Genomic DNA, 24,064 nt, shown 5'->3' on the forward strand with positions numbered 1-24,064 from the left:
TCTATGCCTTGACGTACATTATCCTCGTTATGGTGCGTTATATGTCCTATTTCTCGCGATACTGCATCATCTGTTGTACTGTCCTCTATTCTCTGTCCATTTCCATGCTGGGTCTCTACCTCAATTCGGTCAAGGTCTCGATCTGCCATTGCTAATCTTTCCGAATCTCTTATTTTCTGTTTTAAAAGCAATTCACGCGTCCTACTTCGAGTCAACATGCGCTCACACGATCTCACGCGTTTCATAAACTTTTTGTTCACACGACTTGACAAACCATTCACTTACTTGTTGGGTCAGAACCAACTTGTCAACGATGTATCCACCACCCGTGCACTTGTATTGGAGAGAAAACTTAATTGTAACAATATTAAAATTCATAACTTAATTATGCTATTGTCTCTGCCAGACTCACTTTCTATTGAATACTTTTACAATCTATCGCTGCAGATACTGTTTCCGACTATGTATAACTTTAGAAAAAAAAATTTTACTACGAAAATTTTTCAGCAGGATATTTTTCTGACCTAGTTAGGCATGTGGTCGAACTTCAATCATTGTATTTTACCATCCTGGCAGCGTCGCCATTTTCTAACATTCTGCATGGTGTCTGTTTGTTCTATATCGTGTCTCCCCACCACTTTCGCGCAACGACGCTCAGAGCGTGTTTTTTAGGGAATTGACTAGTTTGAACCTGGGACCTGTTGCTGGTAAGGAGACGCCAGACCACACATGACATGTAGAATTCAGAAGAGTTCAGTGAGACTATCGATGACATAACCAAATACTTAATGATTTCAGCGTCAGTTCCACTGCACTCCCTGTAAAAGAATCTTAATACTAACTAAATTTAGTGGAAGGGGTTCAAGGCTTTCCTTTTTTTAGTTAGCTGGTAAAATAACGTCGAAAAAGCAGTTAAGTTTACCATTGGAAATTTTATTCTACTCACAAAACATTGTTTATAAATTGCACTATTGATAAAAGGAAAAGTTTTAATACAGGATGGTTCAACAAAAATGTGAACGAATATTCCCCGAGTGGGTTTCCAAGTTCTACAATGGATCGAAGGATGACCTATGCCATATCACATCTATAATCTAGGTTTGAATTAAGTTTCACAAGAGAGAAAACTATCAAAATGGTCTACAGTGACCCTCAATTATCTTTAATTACTTATCTAACTTGTCGTAAATTACAGTGGCTGATGTGGCTTCTCAATAACTATATGACAGAAAAATCATCGCGTTTCAGATTTTTACTTCAAGTGGCAAATGTGAACACCATGAGCTTTAATTGACGATCGACACTAGTATTACGCAAAAAGGGGGTGTAACAGATGAGACTTCTGCAGTTCTGAGTGAAGCTTTATGCGCTGTTATGCGGCATCGCGTACGTTCATTACCTTGTCGGTGTTCGTCAGGGGGCGACGGGCAGCACAGATGGTTTGCTATTCAAAATTTACCGTATTCGCTCCCATCTACAAGTCCCAGAAGTTTATAACGGTAATTTACACACACACACACACACACACACACACACACACACACACACAGCACTTTAATCTAACAGCAATACTTTTTCAGGTGCCCAGGTACATCATAACGCTGCACGAGCTGCTGGCGCACACGCCCCACGACCACGTGGAGAGGAAGAGCCTGCAGAACGCCCGCCAGCAGCTGGAGAACCTGTCGCGGCAGATGCACGATGAGGTCGGTACCGGCGTCGCGCCGCGCCACGCCCGTGCTCTGCAGCCGAGCAGTTTTCTTCACAGCAGCACGCGGCGCTCATAAAAAGGACGCTGCTGCAGCTACACGAGATTTGGTGAAGATGATGTCGCTTAAGAAATGCCACAAGTCACATTATTGTTGTTGTTGTTGTTGTAGTCTTCAGTCCAGAGACTGGTTTGATGCAGCTCTCCATGCTACTCTATCCTGTGCAAGCTGCTTCATCTCCCCGTACTTACTGCACCTACGTCCTTCTGAAAATGCTTAGTGTATTCATCTCTTGGTCTCCATCCACGATTTTTACTCTCCACGCTGCCCTCCAATGCTAAATTCGTGATCCCTTGATGCCTCAGAACATGTCCTGTAAACCGGCCCCTTCTTCTTGTCAAGTTGTGCCACAAACTCCTCTTCTCCCCAATTCTACTCAATACCTGCTCATTAGTTGTGTGATCTCCCCATCTAATCTTCAGCATTCTTCTGTAGCACCACATTTCGAAAGCTTCTATTCTCTTCTTGTCTAAACTATTCATCGCCCATGTTTAACTTCCATACATGGCTACACTCCATACAAATACTTTCAGAAACGACTTGACACTTAAATCTATACTCGATGTTAACAAATTTCTCTTCGTCAGAAACGCTTTCCTTACCATTGCCAGTCTACATTTTATATCTTCTCTACTTCGACCATCATCAGTTATTTTGCTCCCCAAATAGCTAAACTCCTTTACTACTTTAAGTGTCTCATTTCCTAATCTAATTCCCTCAGCATCACCCGAGTTAACTCGACTACATTCCGTTATCCTCGTTTTACTTTTGTTGATGTTCATCTTATATCCTTGTTTCAAGACACTGTCCATTCCGTTCAACTGCTCTTCCAAGTCCATTGCTGTCTCTGACAGAATTACAAAGTAATCGGCGAACCTCAAAGTTTTTATTTCTTCTCCATGGATTTTAATACCTACTCCGAATTTTTCTTTTGTTTCCTTTACTCAATATACAGATTGAATAAGATCGGGGAGAGGCTACAACCCTGTCTCACTCCCTTCTCAACCACTGCTTCCCTTTCATGTCCCTCGACCCTTATAACTGCCATCTGGTTTCTGTACAAATTGTAAATAGCCATTCGCTCCCTGTATTTTATCTCTGCCACCTTTAGAATTTGAAAGAGAGTATTCCAGTCAACATTGTCAAAAGCTTTCTCTTAGTCTACAAATGCTAGAAACGTACGTTTGCCTTTTCTTAATCTTTCTTCTAAGATAAGTCATAAGGTCAGTATTGCCTCACGTGTTCCAATATTTCTACGGAATCCAAACTGATCTTCCCCGAGGTCGGCTTCTACCAGTTTTTCCATTCGTCTGTAAAGAATTCGTGTTAGTATCTTGCAGCAATTACTTATTCAACTGATAGTTCGGTAATTTTCACATCTGTCAACACCTGCTTTCTTTGGGATTGGAATTACTATATTCTTCTTGAAATCTGAGGGAATTTCACCTGTCTCATACATCTTGCTCACCAGATGGTAGAGTCTTGTTAGGCCTGGCTCTCCCAAGGCTGTCAGTAGTTATAATGGAATGTTGTCTACTCCCAGGGCCTTGTTTCGACTCAGGTCATTCAGTGCTCTGTCAAACTCTTCACGCAGTATCATATCTCCAATTTCATCTTCATCTACCTCCTCTTCCATTTCCATAATATTGTCCTCAAGAACATCGCCCCTGTATAGACCCTCTGCTTCCACCTTTCTGCTTTCCCTTCTTTGCTTAGAACTGGGTTTCCATCTGAGCTCTTGATATTCATGCAAGTGGTTCTCTTTTCTCCAAAGGTCTCTTTAATTTTCCTGTAGGCAGTATCTATCTTACCCCTCGTGAGATAAGCCTCTACATTCTTACATTTGTCCTCTAGCCAACCCTGCTTAGCCATTTTGCACTTCCTGTCGATCTCATTTTTGAGACGTTTGTATTCCTTTTTGCCTGCTTCGTTTACTGCACTTTTATATTTCCTCCTTTCATCAATTAAATTCAGTATTTCTTCTGTCACCCAAGGATTTCTACTAGCCCTCGTCTTTTTACCTACTTGATCCTCTGCTGCCTTCACTACTTCATCCCTCATATCTACCCATTCTTCTTCTACTGTATTTCTTTCCCCCATTCCTGTCAATTGTTCCCTTATGCTCTCCCTGAAACTCTGTACAACCTCTGGTTCTTTCAGTTTATCCAGGTCCCATCTCCTTCAATTCCCAGCTTTTTGCAGTTTCTTCAGTATTAAGCCACATATGCCGTACAAAATATAGCTCGTACCAGCTACAGTAGGTATTAAACGCAACTAGTAAATGAAACTTGAAGAATCAGAAAAAAGAAGGCAACTAGTAAATCAGGGAGAACCAAAATTTCGGCTCTTGTGCTTGCCCTGGCAGGCGTAGAAACTCTTAAGACAGCAATGTACACGCCCTGGACAGTTTTAACGAAAAAGGAATTGCCGTGATAACGGGAATCACCTTGCAGGTCGATCAGATACATTTGCACATCCACAGGGGAACTTTCAGGTGAAACGGCGAACGGTCTCGTAAACAGCCCAGAAATGGGTGTAATTAGACCGCGTTTGCCTTTCTCTCCTATTTCGTACTGACTGGGCATACAAAAACGCTTGACATTGAATTATGTTGTACATATAGACAACACAACCTCATTTGACTTTGACCTATTCACACAACCTTTTCGCAACATTAGCAGTGCGGTTACTCAGCTTATAAAGTCATTCTGGCTGCTCTTCTAAACAAACTTCCGTATTTAAGGTGTAAGATGTTCTTGCATCAGCTAGATTAAAGACTTTCGTTCAGTATTTGCCAGGTTTGGAAGGAATGCAGATTGGAAAACTACATCGTCCTTAAAATTGGTTGAGCATGTCATCTACAGTCAGATATTCCCAAAGAGGATAGTGCACAATGCAGTTATGCCATATTTCTATTTCTGTCTTTTTCATTCTTCGCAGTTCCCCTCAAATCTGGAATGTGTGATACAGTATTACGTACCTAGTTCTGACACGAGGATAAGGAACGTCTTCCATCAATGTAGTATGATTATCCTTACCAAGAAAATTTATTATTACTCTGCTTCGTGTCACTATCATCCGAAATTTCTTCACTTGGCCGACCAGAGTGGCCGAGCGGTACTAGGCGCTACAGTCTGGAACCGCGCGACCGCCACGGTCGCAGATTCGAATCCTGCCTTGGGCATCGATGTGTATGAAGTCCTTAGGTTAGTTAGGTTTAAGTAGTTCCAAGCTCTAGGGGACTGATGACCTCAGATGTTAAGTCCCATAGTGCTTAGAGCCATTTGAACCATTTGAACCATGCCGTTAGCGGATGCAGCAAGTGTGTTGTCTGCACTTTTGGAACACCGTGTCGCACATTGTTTCTCAGAGCTGACTGGTGACAGTGGTTGTGCACTTTCCGATTGTAATATTGCAGCAGCGCCATTGACATCAGGTACGCAGAACTACATGGTTCAAATGGCTCTGAGCACTATGGGACTCAACTTCTGAGGTCATCAGTCCCCTAGAACTTAGAACTACTTAAACCTAACTAACCTAAGGACATCACACACATCCATGCCCGATGCAGGATTCGAACCTGCGACCGTAGCGGTCTCGCGGTTTCAGACTGAAGCGCCTAGAACCGCACGGCAGAACTATATGCTTGTGTCGTTAACACTCTGTGAGGCAGGTACATTGTTTACATTGACCTACACTTTTTCTGACTACTGAAGTGAAGCTTCTGCTGATGGCACGGTATCTTAAATTTAGCTGCGTCTCGAACTGCTCTTAGAGCGGCTACGCGTGTCCATCCTTATAGCTGATTCCTAACTAATATTTGCAGACGCGCCTAGCACGAAAATTACTGCACGTCAAGCGGATAGAGAATGAAGATGCTTATGAATTCACATCACAAAGTCACAATGGCTGTCCCTGCACAACAAGCCGTTGAACAGTACCCCAGATTTGGAAGTTCAGTGTATTCACTGCATCTTGTAGTGTGTAACGAGCCTCACAGTCTCATGTCATCAACTTCGATCCGTGACAGGAACCGAGCCGGCCGGAGTGGCCGTGCGGTTAAAGGCGCTACAGTCTGGAACCGCGTGCCCGCTACGGTCGCAGGTTCGAATCCTGCCTCAGGCATGGATGTGTGTGATGTCCTTAGGTTAGTTAGGTTTAAGTAGTTCTAAGTTGTAGGGGACTGATGACCTCAGAAGTTAAGTCCCATAGTGCTCAGAGCCGTCTGAACAGGAACCGAAGAGCAAATTCAGAGATGTGCTGCGGCTTGTGAGGTTTCAGCTGCTGCACGAGTGTTAAAAGTGACCGCCATCGGATGAACGATTTTCGTGGCGATGCACGAGCGCTAGCTTTAACCGGGGCACGTTACACCAACAGCAACGTCGCCAGTAACATTCACTGGGATGGGACGCCGTCCTCTTCCAGGTGCCACACAGAGATCACTCGTGTTTTCGAATTTCTTAATCATATTCCTTAAACCATTTAATGTCATCGGGCCCCTCTTCAGACTTTCCAGCCGCCAATACTCCCTCAATGCAGCAGAATTATAGCTGTCGTTCACTCTAAAATAGTTTCACTAACAGCGCACGATCTCCTCAATTTCATACTTGCTTGTCAAATGACAGCGTGGGTGTCTTCCGTCGTACAAACAGACTACAGCCCCAGATTTACACCTGGTGGCCACAATTGCAACTAATTTGTTTTCCAGCGTAAATGGGTTCCACATTAACACAGTAGCGTATCTGCCAAGTTTCGCTGCCATAACGTAATTACAACCCACATTGGTCCCCTGTGAGTAGCTACAGTTTAATTACATATAATCGCACAATATATATCTCGCGAAGAAACCACGAAGATAAAATTAGAGGGTGCGAGCCCACACGAAGGCTTTTTTTTTCAGAAATGACATTTCGCGGATAGCGAATAAAAGTGAACAGGCAGTTGCCTCTTCCTAAATTTCAGAAAGGAGCCCGACAATCCACCGCATTATACGAGTTATACCGCAGACATATGACTGGATCGAACAAATAACGATTGATGGAAGCCAGACGAATGTTTGATTGAAATGAAAGTATTGTCCCTTCGTAAGTGTAAGGAACTGTAACGCGACTAAGATAGTACTTCTACTGCAGTGAAATGTCAGCCCTCTTTAACTCTGGATAAATAGATCACTTGGGGATGATTCTTCGAAGAAATATGTAGTTAAACAGAAACATAAATCACTAGTACAGTATGCATGGTTTTGTCTATCAGGTTCAGAGAACATGCAGTGCATGCTAATGTGAGCAGCTTTAGAGTACAGCTCCAGCGTTTAAACCCCTTATAGAGTGATGCTGTCGTAACAGGTCGAAGGAAACCAGAAGCACACAACAAGCCGACATAGCCCGTTTCTAAACACAACGGACTTCTCAGAAAAGCGAAAACAAAAGCAGTGAAAAAAAGATCACGGCGTTATCGGAAAACACTGATGGATAGATTTAGGAAAAAAAAACACAGTATTCGTAGTAAAGTGCGTGACAGTTTTACTGTTCACATATTCCATTTCCCAAAACGGTCGTGAGGGTACGGCAAGTAAAACTGGGACACGCCCGAAGCCCTCGCTCCGTACGGTGAGTGAAAGGAGGGCAGATTAGAGTTTGACACCCCGTCAACATCAGAGTCATTAGCGACGGGAATACGGCGAGGAGTGACTAAACTTCACATTTTTCATACACTACTGTCTCAGCTCCATCGAGGTATTTGCATTTCTTCTCCTCATGGTGAAGACAACATCGATGTTTCTGCCGTGCAGAAATAGCGAGGTCGCGTAAGACTCAAATTAACATAGTAGGGCCTGGTTCTACACTACTGGCCATTAAAATTGCTACACCAAGAAGAAATGCAGATGATAAACGGGTATTCATTGGACAAATATATTATACTAGAAATGACATGTGATTACATTTTCGCGCAATTTTGGTGCATAGATCCTGAGAAATCAGTACCCAGAACAACCACCTCTGGCCGTAATAACGGCCTTGATACGCCTGGGCATTGAGTCAAACAAGAGCTTGGATGGCGTATACAGGTACAGCTGCCCATGCAGCTTCGACACGATACCACAGTTCATCTAGAATAGTGACTGGCGTATTGTGACGAGCCAGTTGCTCGGCCACCATTGACCAGACGTTTTCAGTTGGTGAGAGATCTGGAGGATGTGCTGGCCAGGGCAGCAGTCGAACATTTTCTGTATCCAGAAAAGCTCGTACAGGACCTGCAACATGCGGTCGTGCATTATCCTGCTTAAATGTAGGGTTTCGCAGGGATCGAATGAAGGGTACAGCCACGGGTCGTAACACATCTGAAAAGTAACGTCCACTGTTCAAAGTGCCGTCAATGAGGTGACCGAGACGTGTAACCAATGGCACCCGATACCATCACGCCGGGTGATACGCCAGTATGGCGAAGACGAATACACGCTTCCAATGTGCGTTCACCGCGATGTCGCCAAACACGGATGCGACCATCATGATGCTGTAAACGGAACCTGCCATTCGTTCACCCAGGTTTGTCGTTGAGTACACCATCGCAGGCGCTCTTGTTTGCGACGCAGCATCAAGGGTAACCGCAGCCATGGTCTCCGAACTGATAGTCCATGCTGCTGCAAACGTCGTCGAACTGTTCGTGCAGATGGTTGTTGTCTTCCAAACGTCCCCATCTGTTGACTCAGGGATCGAGACGTGGCCGCACGATCCGTTACAGCGATGCGGATAAGATGCCTGTCATCTCGACTGCTAGTCATACGAGGCCGTTGGGATCCAGCACGCCGTTCCATATTGCCGACCTGAACACACCGATTCCATATTCTGCTAACAGTAATTGGATCTCGACCAACGCGAGCAGCAATGTCGCGATACGATAAACCGCAATCGCGATAGGCTACAATCCGACCTTTAACATAGTCGGAAACGTGATGGTACGCATTTCTGCTCCTTACACGAGGCATCACAACAACGTTTCACCAGGCAGCGGCGGTCAACTGGTGTTTGTGTATGAGAAATCGGTTGGAAACTTTCCTCATGTCGGCACGTTGTAGGTGTCGCCACTGAATGCTCTGGAAAGCTAATCATTTGCATATCACAGCTTCTTTTTCCTGTCGGTTAAATTTCGCGTCTGTAGCATGTCATCTTCGTGGTGTAGCAATTTTAATGGCCAGTAGTGTATTCTTGGTCGTCCATGTCAGATGTGTCACTGCGTCCTCTTTCTGGGCATTAGGTACCTCATGTTCATGTGCATAGAAGAATAACAGCATCTGTCAGAAAAATCTAATGAGTGAATTTATTTTGTAGCAGGCCTAGTTGGAAGGGCAAGCTGTACAAAGATAACAACAGAAAAGTATATTCGTATAGAACGTAAGCATATATGACTGAACAGTTAATGGATATTTTATGAGTGTCCCAGACACATGGCCAGTACAAGACATGCTCCAACTTATTTATTAAATGTGTACTGTGCTGTACTAATCGGCGAGACCAACTAGAGGCCCATGAGGAGGCACAGTATCTCTCCAGTTCAATTCACGTAGGTTTCTCGTCCTGTAAGCAGGAAAGTAATCATAGAAAACCGGCGCGACAAATTCGTGTAGAAAAGTTATTACGATTAATGATGACGGAAGGAGAAAAAAATGATTCAAATGGTTCTGAGCACTATGGGACTTAACATCTGAGGCCATCAGTCCTCTAGAACTTAGAACTACTTAAACCTAACTAACCTAAGGACCTGCTTTTCGACGGGCTTTACACAATTTCTTTATTGTGATTAAACAGCACTGTTACCCTGTTGGCAATAGCTAAATTGTTTTTATTTTTGTCAGAAGGGTATTTATGTCATTTTGGTGGATTTTAAGCGTTGAGGTTTTGATTGGTGAATTTTATGGAATGTGCGTGTCTGTCTGTCTGTGTGTGTGTGTGTGTGTGTGTGTGTGTGTGTGTGTGTGTGTGTGTGTGTGAGTGACGATATATTTTTGTGTTAGGATTGCGTGTGAAGATTCGTTTCCTTGCATTAGGTTGCGTGTGATGAATGGCTTAGTTTAACTTGGATAACAAATTTAGAAACTGTTTTCCGTATATTTAGGTGAGAGATTTTTTGGTATTAGTTCTCATTTGCGTTGTTTCTAAGATAGACATGCACTGTTGCTCTAACAATGTTATGAGAAAAAAGAAGTTAGATGCTGAGAAATTAGGTAACACGCTTGGTGAACAGGCTATAAAGACAGAGGCAAATGGTGGAGATAGGAAGCTTGTCATGTTTAGTCAGGAGAGTACAGAAAATGAAGGGTCATTTCGAGGCAAGTAATCTGATTGAGCCGGATTCTTGTGGTGCTGCGACGATTTTAAACTTAAGTGATACACAGTCTGTTCCAATCGCGGTTAATAATGTTTCACGCCAAAGGCACAATCTCAGAAGTGCGAGTATGGACGAGGCTGAAACCACAATTAGCGAACAGAATACATCAGTGAACGTATATCTGTGCACAACGTGGCTGGCCGATTTGGCTGAAATGCTAAGAAGAAAAATGGATTCAAACTTTCAGGAAGCGAAGGATAGGTCAAGATAAAGAAATAGAGAGTTAGATATTGAAATTAAAAAGGAGGTCTCAGCGGAAATAAAAGCGACTATTGACGAGGTAGGGTAGCGATTAATTGCGATCGAAATGAAACAAAAGAGGTGAAAGACTAGAAAATAAATTCCAGGAACTAAGTGAAAGATGTGAGCGTGAACACGAAGAATTCATCAAACATGTAGAAAGTTGTGAATTAGCTAGGAAGAAAGTAGAAGGGAACAATGCTGCCATTCGCGAACTAGGAAATAAATTTGAGGAATTGACACTACGGGGAAGTGAGAAAAATGAAAAAAATGAAAGCGGACATGGAGAGATTAACCGAGAAAGTGGCGGCTTCGATGGTGTCGAAGGGTGGCGATAGAACTGGACCAGTAAACGCTGTGGAAATTCAAGAAGTCCCTCCTGGAGTTGCAAATGGCTCTGAGAACTTCGGGACTTAACATCTGAGGTCATCAGTCCCCTAGAACTTAGAACTACTTAAACCTAACTAACCTAAGGACATCACACACATCCATGCCCGAGGCAGGATTCGAACCTGCGACAGTAGCAGTCGCGCGGTTCCGGACTGAAGCCCCTAGAACCGCTCGAACACCACGGCCGGCACGGAAGGATACAAGAGCATCTAAGGCAATGGAATAGTAAAGAGAATGTACTTGAAAAATGTTAAAAATATAGAACGACATTGGTGTGGAGGCTATAAAAGGATGCCAAGGATGCCAGGATACCAAGGGGATTAGGATTCGAGTATCCGCCAGAGCAAAAGAAAGGAGAAGCCAAGTGCTCAAAGGAAGTATACCATACAGGCGTAAGTGTGCGATTAGAGATGCATTCAGAGTGGCCGTGCGGTTCTAGGCTCTACAGTCTGGAATCGCGAGACCGCTACGGTCGCAGGGTCGAATCCTGCCTCGGGCATGGATGTGTGTGATGTCCTTAGGTTAGTTAGGTTTAAGTAGTTATACGTTCTAGGGGATTGATGACCTCAGAAGTTGAGTCCCATAGTGCTCAGAGCCATTTTTAGAGATCCATTTATGCCTTACCAAGAGAACAAATGCCGAGAGTAACTCAGCCCACAGAACTATACTTTAGGGTTAGCTATAAGAACTTCTCACTGAAATTACGCTGTCTTAGACGTTCAGCTATGAGTGTGCTAAATTAAGTTGTTGACCACCTTGAACAACAAAACATCGTTCAAAGATGCACTGCTCTATACAGTGTTATACGAAAAAGTAGAGCATTAGAATTTAAATTGCCACTGGTTTATTTAATCATTAACACACGTTTCATAGTGTAATAACAGCGTCAAAGTGTGACAGCACTTTACTTGCGAAACTACCACTATTTAACTTTCTCTTCTCTCTGTCTTCTACAGGAGTAAGAGAAAAGTGCACTAAAGTAAGGAAAAGTTCTTTCTGAAAATAAACAGATGTACAGATTCCGAGTTTGACTTTACGACCGAGATACGTTCATCCCACAACTGAAACTCATGATACCTTGAGTGTAAAGACTCGCCTTACGGACGTGCTGGGGCCGAACTCCAGTCAGCAGCTTATGCCTGACATCTGGCGGACGTAGCAGTAACCAGCTGTGCAGACCTGACACCTAGCGTACACAGTATTAAACAGGGGCACTGAATGGTCTAAGGAGAAAGTGAAGGATCCAGTAACCCAATTGCTCTCTCAAAATACGCTAGTCTGCTAATAACGTCTTACAAAAAGAAGTACAAGCTTATTAACACACAGGAATAAGGGCGTCTGTTAAACTCATTCTATGTCGTCAACATGTAACACCAAAAATCTTGTAATATAGTCCAGTCAAATGATATTCTTAGTGGAAAGTTTTGTGTAAGTTTTTTCGACAAGCGTTCTATATATTTTCGATGATTTGCAGTCCGAAAAACTTTCCGCATTTTTCCGCCATTTTGCGCTTTAAGTCATCGTTTTATCGCCTGTTTTTCTTGTTTCTTTTCTTCTTCCGTTTTTAAAAAAGTCTGTAGGCTGTAGAGCAGCGTACTAAGCTGCTGCCAGCCCGCCCTCTTTGGAGGTAATTGAAAATCAATAAAGAAAAAAAAAGAAAAAGTGCGAAATCCAAAGATGATTTTGGCCCGGAAATTGGCCAAAAACGGAAATAATGGGCATTTATTGGGTTTTTCTCCCGGAAACGATGCGGTTTTCGACAAATTTTACTATGTATGTAAATAAAGGGGATATAATTTCCCCCAAAATAGATTTCATTGACATTTTTTTATCAGACCAACCGATAGTGTTCAGTGCATGTTGAAATTAGTATAATTTTAGGAGCCATCACCAAAACCCAACTCCACACCATACAATATAGTTTGATGTTCATCCGAACAGCAAAACGAAAACTTTCATCAATCATACCATTAGAAAGCCTTAAATAACTTACACAAAAAAATGGTTCAAATGGCTCTGAGCACTATGGGACTTAACATCTGAGGTCATCAGTCCCCGAGAACAGAACTACTTAAACCTAACTAACCTAAGGACATCACACACATCCACGCCCGAGACAGGACTCGAACCTGCGACCGTAGCGGTCGCGCGGTCCCAGACTGAAGCGCCTAGAACCGCTCCATTTACACAAATGAAATAATAATATTTTATTTGGCATTTTTTACTAATAAGAATAATTATTGTAATATAATATAAATGACACGATAACTTTAAGGAAATTTCTAAGAAGTTTGATTTCTTCACACTTTTGCACCACTGCTCTTGTCTTTACTGCGAAATGGGAATATGTGTACATTACAGCTAAGGAAGATACTAGATCACTGATTTCAGTTCATACCAGATAATAAGTAAAAATTATTTGCCTATCATTGCTATAAATTGATTTGAAACCATTGCGCAGTGTTTCTGTACCGTCTTGTACCGCAAGGAAGGATAGGAGAGGATGTTGCTATGGGTGGCCGATATCCTCTTTCTACAATGCAGATGAACACAGGGATTAATATGGTTCTTTATGTACATGAACGTTTACTTAACTGGAATAGAGTCTATGTGTTGTGGTACAATCTCTCCTGTAATAGTCCTTTTGTGGACAGTATCAGTTATCTTGCTATTACAAACTTTAGTCTCACCGGTGGTCCCGCTGTGGTCACTAATCTAGGAGTCAGTGAGGCCCTCCGGTCAGTGATGGCGGGCTCAATACTTGCTGTCGAGAGAGCGTTGGCGAGATGTTGCTTGTCGGTATGTCTCTGGCCTCTCTCATGATAGGTGCATTTGATCCAGTGCCTACTATCGATCTTTGCGCTACATCTTTGCTGACCGCTGTACTGGCGACAGCTTACGCCAGCACAGTTTCTTACAGTATTTCACAATGGGAAATTATTGAACACTACCGTGAAGTATGGCTATCGTTCGTCTGTAGCAGTCCTCATTTCAGTCATTTGTTCCTCCTCTACTTTCAACACGGCTACTTCTAACAAGTTTTGCAAATCAAGGTGGCTGACATTCTTACAAACTATAACGCACTTAATATGGAGCTTCGAACAGTGGAGGCCTATTTTTTGAAAGCTGTAAGAGTGTGCACAGAAAGAAAACGGGATACGTGTGCAAGTGAGGGGGGGGGGGGGGGGTGCAGTGGAAAGTGGCGTGATCCAGCATGGAAAGTGTCCGCTAGTTATCTAATGAGGCAACACGCAGTATCATGTTGGCGCCGACCTGTGCAACCCAGCACCTGCCAGGGAGCCAGAATGAATGAGACATTGTTTGCCTGCTTTTGCCGCGCATGTTGATGACACAATCGAGGCGCACGCTCTGGAATCTTTCTCTATTTTACAAACTAATCGGCAAAAGAAATTGATTTTCGTGTTACTTATACCTTCATGTGTTGGCTTTATGGTGAAGTATCCATCATCTAACTAATGGTCATATTCAGTGTGATATTCCCATGTAAATGAACACCGCGCGAATTTCGAATAAATGGGTCTGAGCACTATGGGACAACATCTGAGGTCATCAGTCCCCTAGAACTTAGAACTACTTAAACCTAACTAACTTAAGGACCTCACACTCATCCATTCCCGAGGCAGGATTCGAACCTGCGACCGTAGCAGTCGCGCTGTTCCAGACTGAAGGGCCTAGAACCGCTAGGCCACACCGGCCGGCGATTTTCGAATAAGTTAGCAATGAGAAATATGGATCGGTATGATTCTGCATGTGGTGCATATTACACCATAGGTTATTGGAAATTAAATTCAGCTAAGATACTGAATTTTTCTTTAGACGTGGTTGGAGGTCTCTATCTGTCTGCAGTTTCGAGAAATTGGAATTTATGTACCATATGCAATTCCGACTGCACCTGTCAGAGAATGAAACATTGATAGAATATATCACATCTGCTAAACCGTTCCAGGTACCAAAATTAGATTTTGGCAAAGAGAAGAATATTTTACCAAGTCGTTAACATATGGAACTTTCTTAACAGTAGCCGGCCGTTGTGGCCGAGCGGTTCTAGGCGCTTCAGTCCGGAACCGCGCTACTGCTACGGTCGGAGGTTCGAATCCTGCCTCGGGCATGGATGTGTGTGATGTCCTTAGGTTAGTTAGGTTTAAGTAGTTCTAAGTCTAGGGGACTGATGACCTCAGAAGTTAAGTTCCATGGCGCTCAGAACCTTTTCTTAACTATAAACAATCCTGATGGAAGAACATCCGCAACTGGGCATTATACCAGAGGTTGAAAATACCGCTTCGGCTGTAAATTTCTCTTATGATCACGACCGGTTTCGAGCTCTCAAAAGCCCATCCTCAGCTGTTGCAACTGTGCTATGGCCCCCGTGGGACGCGGTGGACATGTACTCCCTGTTTTGCGCTCATAGGTAGCAGTCCGCGCCTTGTACACGTCCACTGCGCCGCTTGGGGGCCACAGCACAGTTGCGACACCTGAAGATGGGCTTATGAGAGCCCGAAACCGGTCGTGATCATAAGAGAAATTTACAAGTGAAGCGGTATTTTCAACCTCTGGTTTCTTATCCATGTCGATATAGCCAGAACTATAGTTTTAATTTAATTACTTTTTCAATCCAGAACTCTAATTTTTGAAAAGACATTGATGGCTAGTGGAAAGAGAATTTACTAGTATGAAAATAAACGTGAAATTTCGTCTTATGTCAGAGGAAACCAACACAGTGAGGTTTTCCATAAGGCACTGAGCTACTGGTTGTGTAACAAGACACTGTGTTTCAAGATTCTGTCACAGTAACTATTGCACTGTGAGTTTGTGTAATTCATGCTGTTGTTTTGGGAAGAAAAATCAGAATTTAATCTGTCAACAAGATAGATGTAACTGTAACTTATAGACTAATTGACGATGCTTCTTCAGATGATAAAAAATTAACAATTCACGCAAAAATAACTCGTCAATTCTGTTGCAGTTTTGGCCTGTCTAGTACTTAGGTAGGTGACCAATCGGGTGAACTATGTGCCGTTGATTTTGAGGACACTCAAGTCGCCGAAGCGGCGTCCAATAGGAAGCACTGCACCACACGACATTTACCTATTTTTACGTTGAGTGTCAGGCTAGCCAGCGTTCTCTGCGTCACAAATAGGCGCGTACAGCTACGCTGGAGAGTGCGGCGGGTTGGTACCCTCCTTTCTGTTCTGACACTAAGAATAGCCATGAAACACACTTTTGCATTTGCATACGATGTAGGTTGTCATAACATCGGGTGCTGGCGGCTGAAGCGTATGGTGTATGTATCTGAAGTGGTTAAGAGACACTCTGCTTACACCGCCACACAACTTAATGAGGAATCGTTTACCACACTCCACTATGGCATACTTCTCCACAATCAGATCTTTAAGTATTTGTATGTCTTGTTCCAGATCAGGGTTTTTCTTCAGTGTACTGACGCAGTTTACTTTTGCACTGACTGTAAGGAGCAGGACTATGGAAGCTTAGCCTGTGTTGGCCAATTTTTCCCTTAACACTGATTTTAAGTGGTCCTTATTCTTCGTATCAGGGAAGAATTTTTTTCCTGATCCATACGTTTTGCCGTCGTTTCGCTGAAGACTATTTCTACACAGCTGTCTTTCTGGGACTTTTTCGCTCGCTTGTTCTTCTTTTTGCTGGTGCTAAACTTGTCGGGGTAACCGTCAAACACTGCAACAGATTTGGAACTGTAGTTCGATTGATTGAAAAGAACATAGCTCTCACACATAACTGAAAATGACTGCTTACCGTGCCAAACTACTCGACGCATCAGGTACTCTGTATCAGGAGCGGGAGGTCAGCGCCGTCTCACAAGCATCTTACCTCTCCACCACGGCAGTCATCAACTACCAACCACTGCAATAACAATGTGGTTCTACAGGAGGATTGAATTTGGAAACAGGTGTACAGCAAACTACGGTATGGGCACAGGGGTGGGGAGGTTACAATGGAGAAATTCAGTAACACCTTTTCTTGTGGGAAACTTTGCGGAAAACAGCCTCGTTTCCGAGTTATACAATTTTTTTGTAAGTTTCCCCATTTTTGACCAATTTCTGGGCCTAAATGTTGCTGGGACTTTGAAAATTCGAATTTAACGCCGTCAGTAATATATACAAAACTTGCCAGAAATCTTATACAAAACTTTCCACTATTTGGCCTTTCTGGGCACGTATGGATCAGGAAACGTATGGATCAGGGAAGAATTCTTCCCGGATACGAAGAATAAGGACCACTTAAAAACAGTGTTAAGGGAAAAATTTGCCAATACAGGCTAAGCTTCCATAGTTCTGCTCCTTACAGTCAGTGCAAAAGTAAACTGCGTCAGTACACTGAAGAAAAGCCCTGAACTGGAACAGGACATACAAATCAAATCTGCATCTACATCGATACTCTGCAAATCAGATTTAAGTGCCTGGCAGAGGGTTCCTCGAACCACCTTCACAATTCTCTACTGTTCCATTCTCGTATGGCGCACGGGAAGAATGAACACCTATATCTTTCCGTACGAGCTCTGATTTCCCTTATTTTATCTTGGTGATAAGTTCCTCCCTATGTAAGTCGGTGTCAACAAAATATTTTCGCATTCGGAGCAGAAAGTTGGTGATTGGAATTTCGTGAGAAGATTCCGTCGCAACGAAAAACGCCCTTCTTTTAATGATGTCCAGCCCAAATCCTGTATCGTTTCTGTGACACTCTCTCCCATATTTCGCCGTAATACAAAACATGCTGCGTTTCTTTGAACTTTTTCGATGTACTCCGTCAGTCCTATCTGGTAAGGATCCCCCACCGCGCAGCAGTATTCTAAAAGAGGACGGACAAGGGTAGTGTAGGCAGTCTCCTTAGTAGGTCTGTTACATTTTCTAAGTGTCCTGCCAATAAAACGCAGTATTTGGTTAGCCGTTCCCACAACATTTTCTGTGTGTTATTTTCAATTTAAGTTGTTCGTAATTGTAATACATAGGTACTTAGTTGAATTTACGGCTTTTAGATTAGACTGATTTATCGTGAAACCGAAGTTTGAGTTCCCTTTAGCACTCATGTGGATGACCTCACACTTTTCGTTATTTAGGATCAACTGTCACTTTTCGGACCATTCAGATATCTTTTCTAAATCGTTTTGCTGTTTGTTTTGGTCTTCTGATGACTTTATTAGTCGATAAACGAGAGCGGCATCTGCAAACAACCTAAGACGGCTGCTCAGATTGTCTCCCAAATCGTGTATATGAATAAGGAACAGCAAAGGGCTTATAACACTACCTTGAGGAACGTCAGAAATCACTTGTGTTTTACTCGATGACTTGCCGTCAATTACTACGAATTGTGACCTTTCTGACAAGAAATCAGAAATCCAGTCACATAACTGAGACGATATTCCATATGCACGCAATTTCCCTACTTGCCGCTTGTGTGGTACAGTGTCAAAAGCCTTCCGGAAATCCAGAAATACGGAATCGATCTGAAATCCCTTGTCAATAGCACTCAGCACTTCATGTGAATAAAGAGCTAGTTGTGTTTCACAGGAACGATGTTTTCTAAACACATGTTGACTGTGTGTCAATAGAACCTTTTCTAAGACTTGCTTTTATTAAGTGATTTAAGTTGCTTCATTACTCTGAGGATCTTTACTTCTACGTTACTCATGTTGGCAGCTGTTCTCGATTCGAATTCTGGAATATTTACTTCGTCTTTTTTTTGTGAAGGCAGTTCCGAATAAACTAAATGAGGATGATTTTGCCACATTCTGAAGTTGGGTGACATGACAGGGCCAGTTTTGAAGAACGACTTGATTATGTGAACAGAATGAAATTCCTTTGAAAACTGCCATATTTTATTATAAAATTTTACTTATGAGAATGATGCAAGTAAAATCCCTAATGATTTATTACTAGCTGCTACCCACTGCTGCACTCGTGTGTCAGTTTTGTTACGATGAGTGATGGTTAGTAAATAAGCTGTTGTACGTGCAGATACATCAGCTGCGCCCACGTGTCTGCCTGTTCGGTTAGGCATGGCTGCCACAGTACAGGACGCGGTGGCCCGCGCAGTACGGCTGCTGAGGGGTGCGTGTGCTATTGAAATGGCTGTGTTTCATACAACGTGGACGTTATGCTACAAATCTAACAATTTTTAGCGCAGTTTCTGTTCGCTGAACTAAAAGAGAGATGTTCCGTTCCCTACTTCACCCTCTAAGTGGTCAATATTTTCTTTTTCACTTTCTCCTTCAGTAGTCAAGCTATCTCCATACCATATTCCATGGTAACTGGTTCAACGGTTTAGTTGTCAAAACGTAACCGACAGAAGTATTTCCGCATTATAATATTAGTATGGATTGTCCAAATAAAGTAATGCAGGAAGTGCACAGATACCTCATGAAACGAATCGTTTGGTTGTGAATGCAGCCACTCCCTCGCAGCAGTTTTCTATATCTACATGACTACTCTGCAATCACACCTAAGTGCCTGGGAGAGGCTTTAACCTGTCACCTTCAGACTGTTTCCCTACGATTCCACTTTCGAGCAGCAGGCAGGAAAACAAACACCTAAATCGTTCCACACAAGATCTAATTCCTCGTATTTTGTTTTGATAATCATTTATCCCTATGCAGATGGAAGTCAACAAAATATTTCCACATTCGGGGAAGTAAGTTCCTGACTGAAATTTCGTGAGAAGATAGCATCACAACGAAAAATTCCTTTGTTTTAATAATTGCCATCCCAACTCCCTTACCATACTATGATACTCCCTCTCCTGTTTCGCGATAATACCAAACGGACTGCCCGTCTTTGAAGATTTTCGATATCCTACATTCAGTCCTCTCTGTGAAAGACCCCGTAATACGTAGGAATCTTCACGAGAGGACTGACAGGTGTAATGTAGGCAGAGTCTTTAATACATCTGTTGTTTCTCTGAAGTATACCGCTGACAGAACGCAGCCTTTGGTTCGCCTTCCCCACAACATTATCTATGTGATAGTTCCGATTTAATTTGTTCATAAGTGTAGTGCCTACGTGTTTAGTTGAGCTGACAGCCTTTAGATTTATTTGATTGATCATGTAACCGAAATTTATTGGATCAGATTTTAGTACCCATGCAGATAACCTCACCCTTTTCATTATTTACAACGGACTGTCAGTTTCCGCACTATGCAGATAGCCTGTATAAATCATTTTGAAATTGGTTTCGATCTTATGTTGACTTTACTAGACGGTAATTGACAGCATCATCCGCAAACAGTGTAATAGGGCTGCTCAGAATCTGTCTTAAATCGTTTACATACATGGTTATTCCGTGACGATGCCATAAACTTTGAGGGAAATGGAGAACGGTAAATGTATCAATTTCAGTTAAAGGACCCTGTTCCGGAAACGATCATACCGAAAGCTAACACTATGATGCTGCTGACAGTGGAAATACATGCCTTCTATGGCACAAGTGCCCAAACACAGTAGCTCTTAAGGTATGCATTTTAGAGCCGATATTTAAGGGACATATTTTCTTGTTTTCGTCCGTACAACGACCTTTAAAAATATGGAAACTAAAAAGCTTGCAGTAGAAGAACCGTGTCCCACAGTATCAAAGATGACAAGTTCTCGTAGCTCTTAACGTATACATTTTAGATTCTATGCTAACTAGACTTTTCGTGTTTTGGTCCTCACTGTGAGTACAACCTATGAAATTAGCGTACCCTACCATCTGAGTAACAATTCCACTTGTACAGGTATTGCACTGTCAGAGGTACCGACGATTTTCACTTATACCTTCCCGCAACGTTCGTTTCCGTACCTGAGTCCCTAGTAGCATGTGGGCACATTGAGTCAACTAGGGGGAAAATCGCGACCATACTTTTGTGAACCCAGGGGAAATAACCAAGAATGGACGGCACGTAGAGGTGGTTAACTTAGTACTGCAGAGCTCCGAAAAACATCGAGAAAAAGACTGTAATAATAGGGCCTATTTTCAGTTAAAACATTAAACTAGAAATTCTGGATAGTATTTCACGGTGTGAATTCCAGATCATGAAATTCATTAAAATCCCAACCACTAATTAATTTAGAATATCTGCCTGGCAAAGTAAATCTAAAGTAATTATTGAGCTGCATACAATTTTTTTCTCTATACCTAGTACTCAAAAATTCACAGCAGTAATGTTATACAAAACATTTACTTGCTTGCATTATTGAGCTTCTTCAGTAGTGCTCCAATTTAAATAGAAAAAATACTTATTAATAAATTTCAGCACAACCTTTGAGCCCACGAAGGAAACCCCAGAGGGATTTTCAACTTCTCTCTCTCTCTCTCTCTCTCTCTCTCTCTCTCTTTCTTTCACTCTCTCTCTCTCTCTCATCCCCTGTTTCACATCTCTTATCCCTCTGTTTTTTGTTTGTTTGTTTTTTTTTTTTAAGTCCATCTCTAAGCAGTGGCGGACCCCCCAGTTCCTGGGCCTCCCGCATAGCCATCCTCGCCGCCCCCGCCAGCCAGCCAGCACGCTTTTCGTTCGTTGGTTTCTTTCGCCACTCGGATCGACTGAATCGAGTTATCGAGTAGTTGTACATTCCTATGTAGCACGCGCGTCTGGCGCATAGATAGCTAACACATACCTACGAGAAAAGTCGCGGCGATTCTGGTGATCTCGATACGTTATTCCGTCTCGCATTTGTTCGAGGAAATATTCTACAATTTTCTTATATAGAGAACCTTCGATGCGCAGCGTTATACATATGGACTATTCACCGCATAGGAAGCTAGTTTACTTTCAGAAGCAGAAATATTAAGACTGAAGAATGAATAAGTAACAAGTCCTAGCTGTAGCAAGTGCAAGTGTGAAGATTAGTCAGGAGTGAGAGTGATCAGTTGATCTGTGATGGCCTCCATTTAATATACAGCATTTTTAAAATACTTTCGTTAGTTTCATTAAATTGAAATATAATAAGTGAGGTTCTGCTGTTTGGTTGATTCATGTATTGGTAAAAATATTTTATTGTTGATGTATGTTATCACTGCTAATAATTGTCTACTTATTTCACACTTTTGCTGAAATCTGTTATAATGAACAAATGAAGGCAAATAGAAGAAACATAACATTAACAAAACTTAACGGATAATGATTAATATGATTTTTAAAAGTGTTCCTAAGAAGTGTACAGCGTAAATATTTATTGGATGACCATAGAAATTAAAACCTCTTTGTAATTTGTTTAAATTTTTCTTGCATTTCAGACAATTTTGCTCCAGTCAGAAAGTATTCTGCTCAGGCATTAACAGTTTTTCCATAATGAAGATAGTTCTCATTTCATTTCTCCCTAAATTTAATAATGTTTCTGATATCACTTAATGTTGTCTTGATGATTAATTAATACAAAACCAACTCCAGTTTTTTTTCAGATTCTTTCTCAAAACTTTTTCAAATTTTTCTTTCTTGTACAATATAATGATGTGGTCTTAATACAAATCTCCTCGGACTTCGTGTTACCATATTTAACAAAATTAGTGATTCCATTGTTTTTATTAAATAATTTTATTTGTGTCTAATCAAAAATTTTCTATACTAACTGAGAGCAATCAAGTCCAAGAGGTGTATAAGTTGTGAATTGCAGAAGTTAATTCATAATTTACACTCACATAAATATACAAAGTATAAGCATTCACATTTATATAACGATGTGTTAATAAATATCACAGAATAGGTATAATAAGGTGCTTTGTGCCTGTGGAAAACGTATCACATCTAAATATTATAAGAATCATTTAAAACGAGTTTCAAGTGATGAACGTTCTAAAATATTATTATGGATGAAAAATGATGTGTGATAAGCCAACAAAATATTTTAACTGTAAAGAAATTGAAGATTTTGGTTGTTCTTATTTAAATCCTACATCTAGGCACAAGCTCTCAAGTAGATGCAAGATCTCTCAATGAGAAGACAGGAAAAATAGAAAATATGTTTATAGAAAAGTGTTGTCTAACTAGGGAATAGAAATATATAAAAAAATCTGAAAAAGCCTTTACTGTCAGTTAAACACATACAATTAGCAACTGAAAATACTTCTTGAATTTTCGTTCTTCACAAAATTATTAAAATGTTACCCATTATATGGAAGCTTCATTGAGACATTTTACAGTTACTCAATGTCGTGATGTTTGTAGGAGAACAACAAATTTCTCTTCCACTGCACCCATACGACAAAATTTATGTAAGACTGTGTAAGTTGAAGAGCAGCTACAATCAATGATATATACTATGAGAACAACTATTAGAATAGATTGAAGAAGGCCTTATATCCTGATGAGAAGGGTACATAGTGACTAGGTTGGCACATCGTTAAACTGACATATCATAAACAGGTTTAGAGCAAACCCTTTAAGATTTCCTAAGATTATTGGCATTTTAGGACATAAATAAACAAATGTCGTATAAGTCGTTTTTGTGGCAACGGCAGGGCGAAAGTTCTTTCTCTCTACATAGAAATCTAACTCCAGAGCTCAAATGTAAACGACTTCGAATTTAATGTTTTCCTTGTAGCAAATAGGTTCTCCATTCTGGTTCCAGGTCAGCGAGACGGAAAATCTGCGCAAGAACCTGGCTGTAGAACGAATGATCGTCGAGGGCTGCGACATCCTACTCGATGTGAACCAAGTATTCGTCAGGCAAGGTTCGTGACTTCGCATCTGTTGAATATTGATGTATCCCTATTTATCTTGTAAGTCTATAAGGCACAAGACTTTTTCATGTGAACTATGGTGGCTAATTTGTTACCATTCCTGCTCTAACTCTCCAAATTACAAAAAAATTTCTGTTAATATTTTAGCGATGTCTTCTACTCCTTATGTTATTCTCATACGGTAGGCCTACACCTCTAAATTTCCAGAGTCTTACACTCTGGAGATGTTAACAAAGTATTAAACTTGCCCATTTTCGTAAGCCTTCCGTGTCCGTTATATGCTTTACTCTTTCCCTTATTACTGATAATTCATTTTTTTGTGACTGCTCGAATACGCCAGCTGAATCAAAAAGGTAGACTCGGTTTCAAATACCTATATTTACTGAATCACATACTGAAATTGGATGAGCTACATCTCATTTGAAAATGGATACCCTGAAGTTTTCAAATGATGCAGCTACAGTGTCCATGAAGTTTCAGATTACCAACACTAAGTCGACCAAGAGGTTTCTCTACTAGTGCGACATAACTTCACTCTGTAGGTAGTTGGCGATGCTGGAGCATTTTTTGCATACGTA

General features: G+C 41.7%; 1 protein-coding gene across 1 annotated transcript in view; it reads left to right on the top strand.

The window, feature by feature from the left end:
* The window catches only part of LOC126413258 (ras-specific guanine nucleotide-releasing factor 2-like), a 1,992,910-nt gene that overhangs the window by 1,227,911 nt on the left and 740,935 nt on the right, over nucleotides 1-24,064 (top strand). The window contains 2 exon segments of the mRNA XM_050083160.1: nucleotides 1,581-1,706; nucleotides 23,375-23,477. Of these exon segments, the coding sequence (XP_049939117.1) occupies nucleotides 1,581-1,706; nucleotides 23,375-23,477 (229 nt within the window).

Source organism: Schistocerca serialis, chromosome 7, assembly GCF_023864345.2.
Source record: "Schistocerca serialis cubense isolate TAMUIC-IGC-003099 chromosome 7, iqSchSeri2.2, whole genome shotgun sequence".
Classification (NCBI taxonomy): domain Eukaryota; kingdom Metazoa; phylum Arthropoda; class Insecta; order Orthoptera; family Acrididae; genus Schistocerca; species Schistocerca serialis.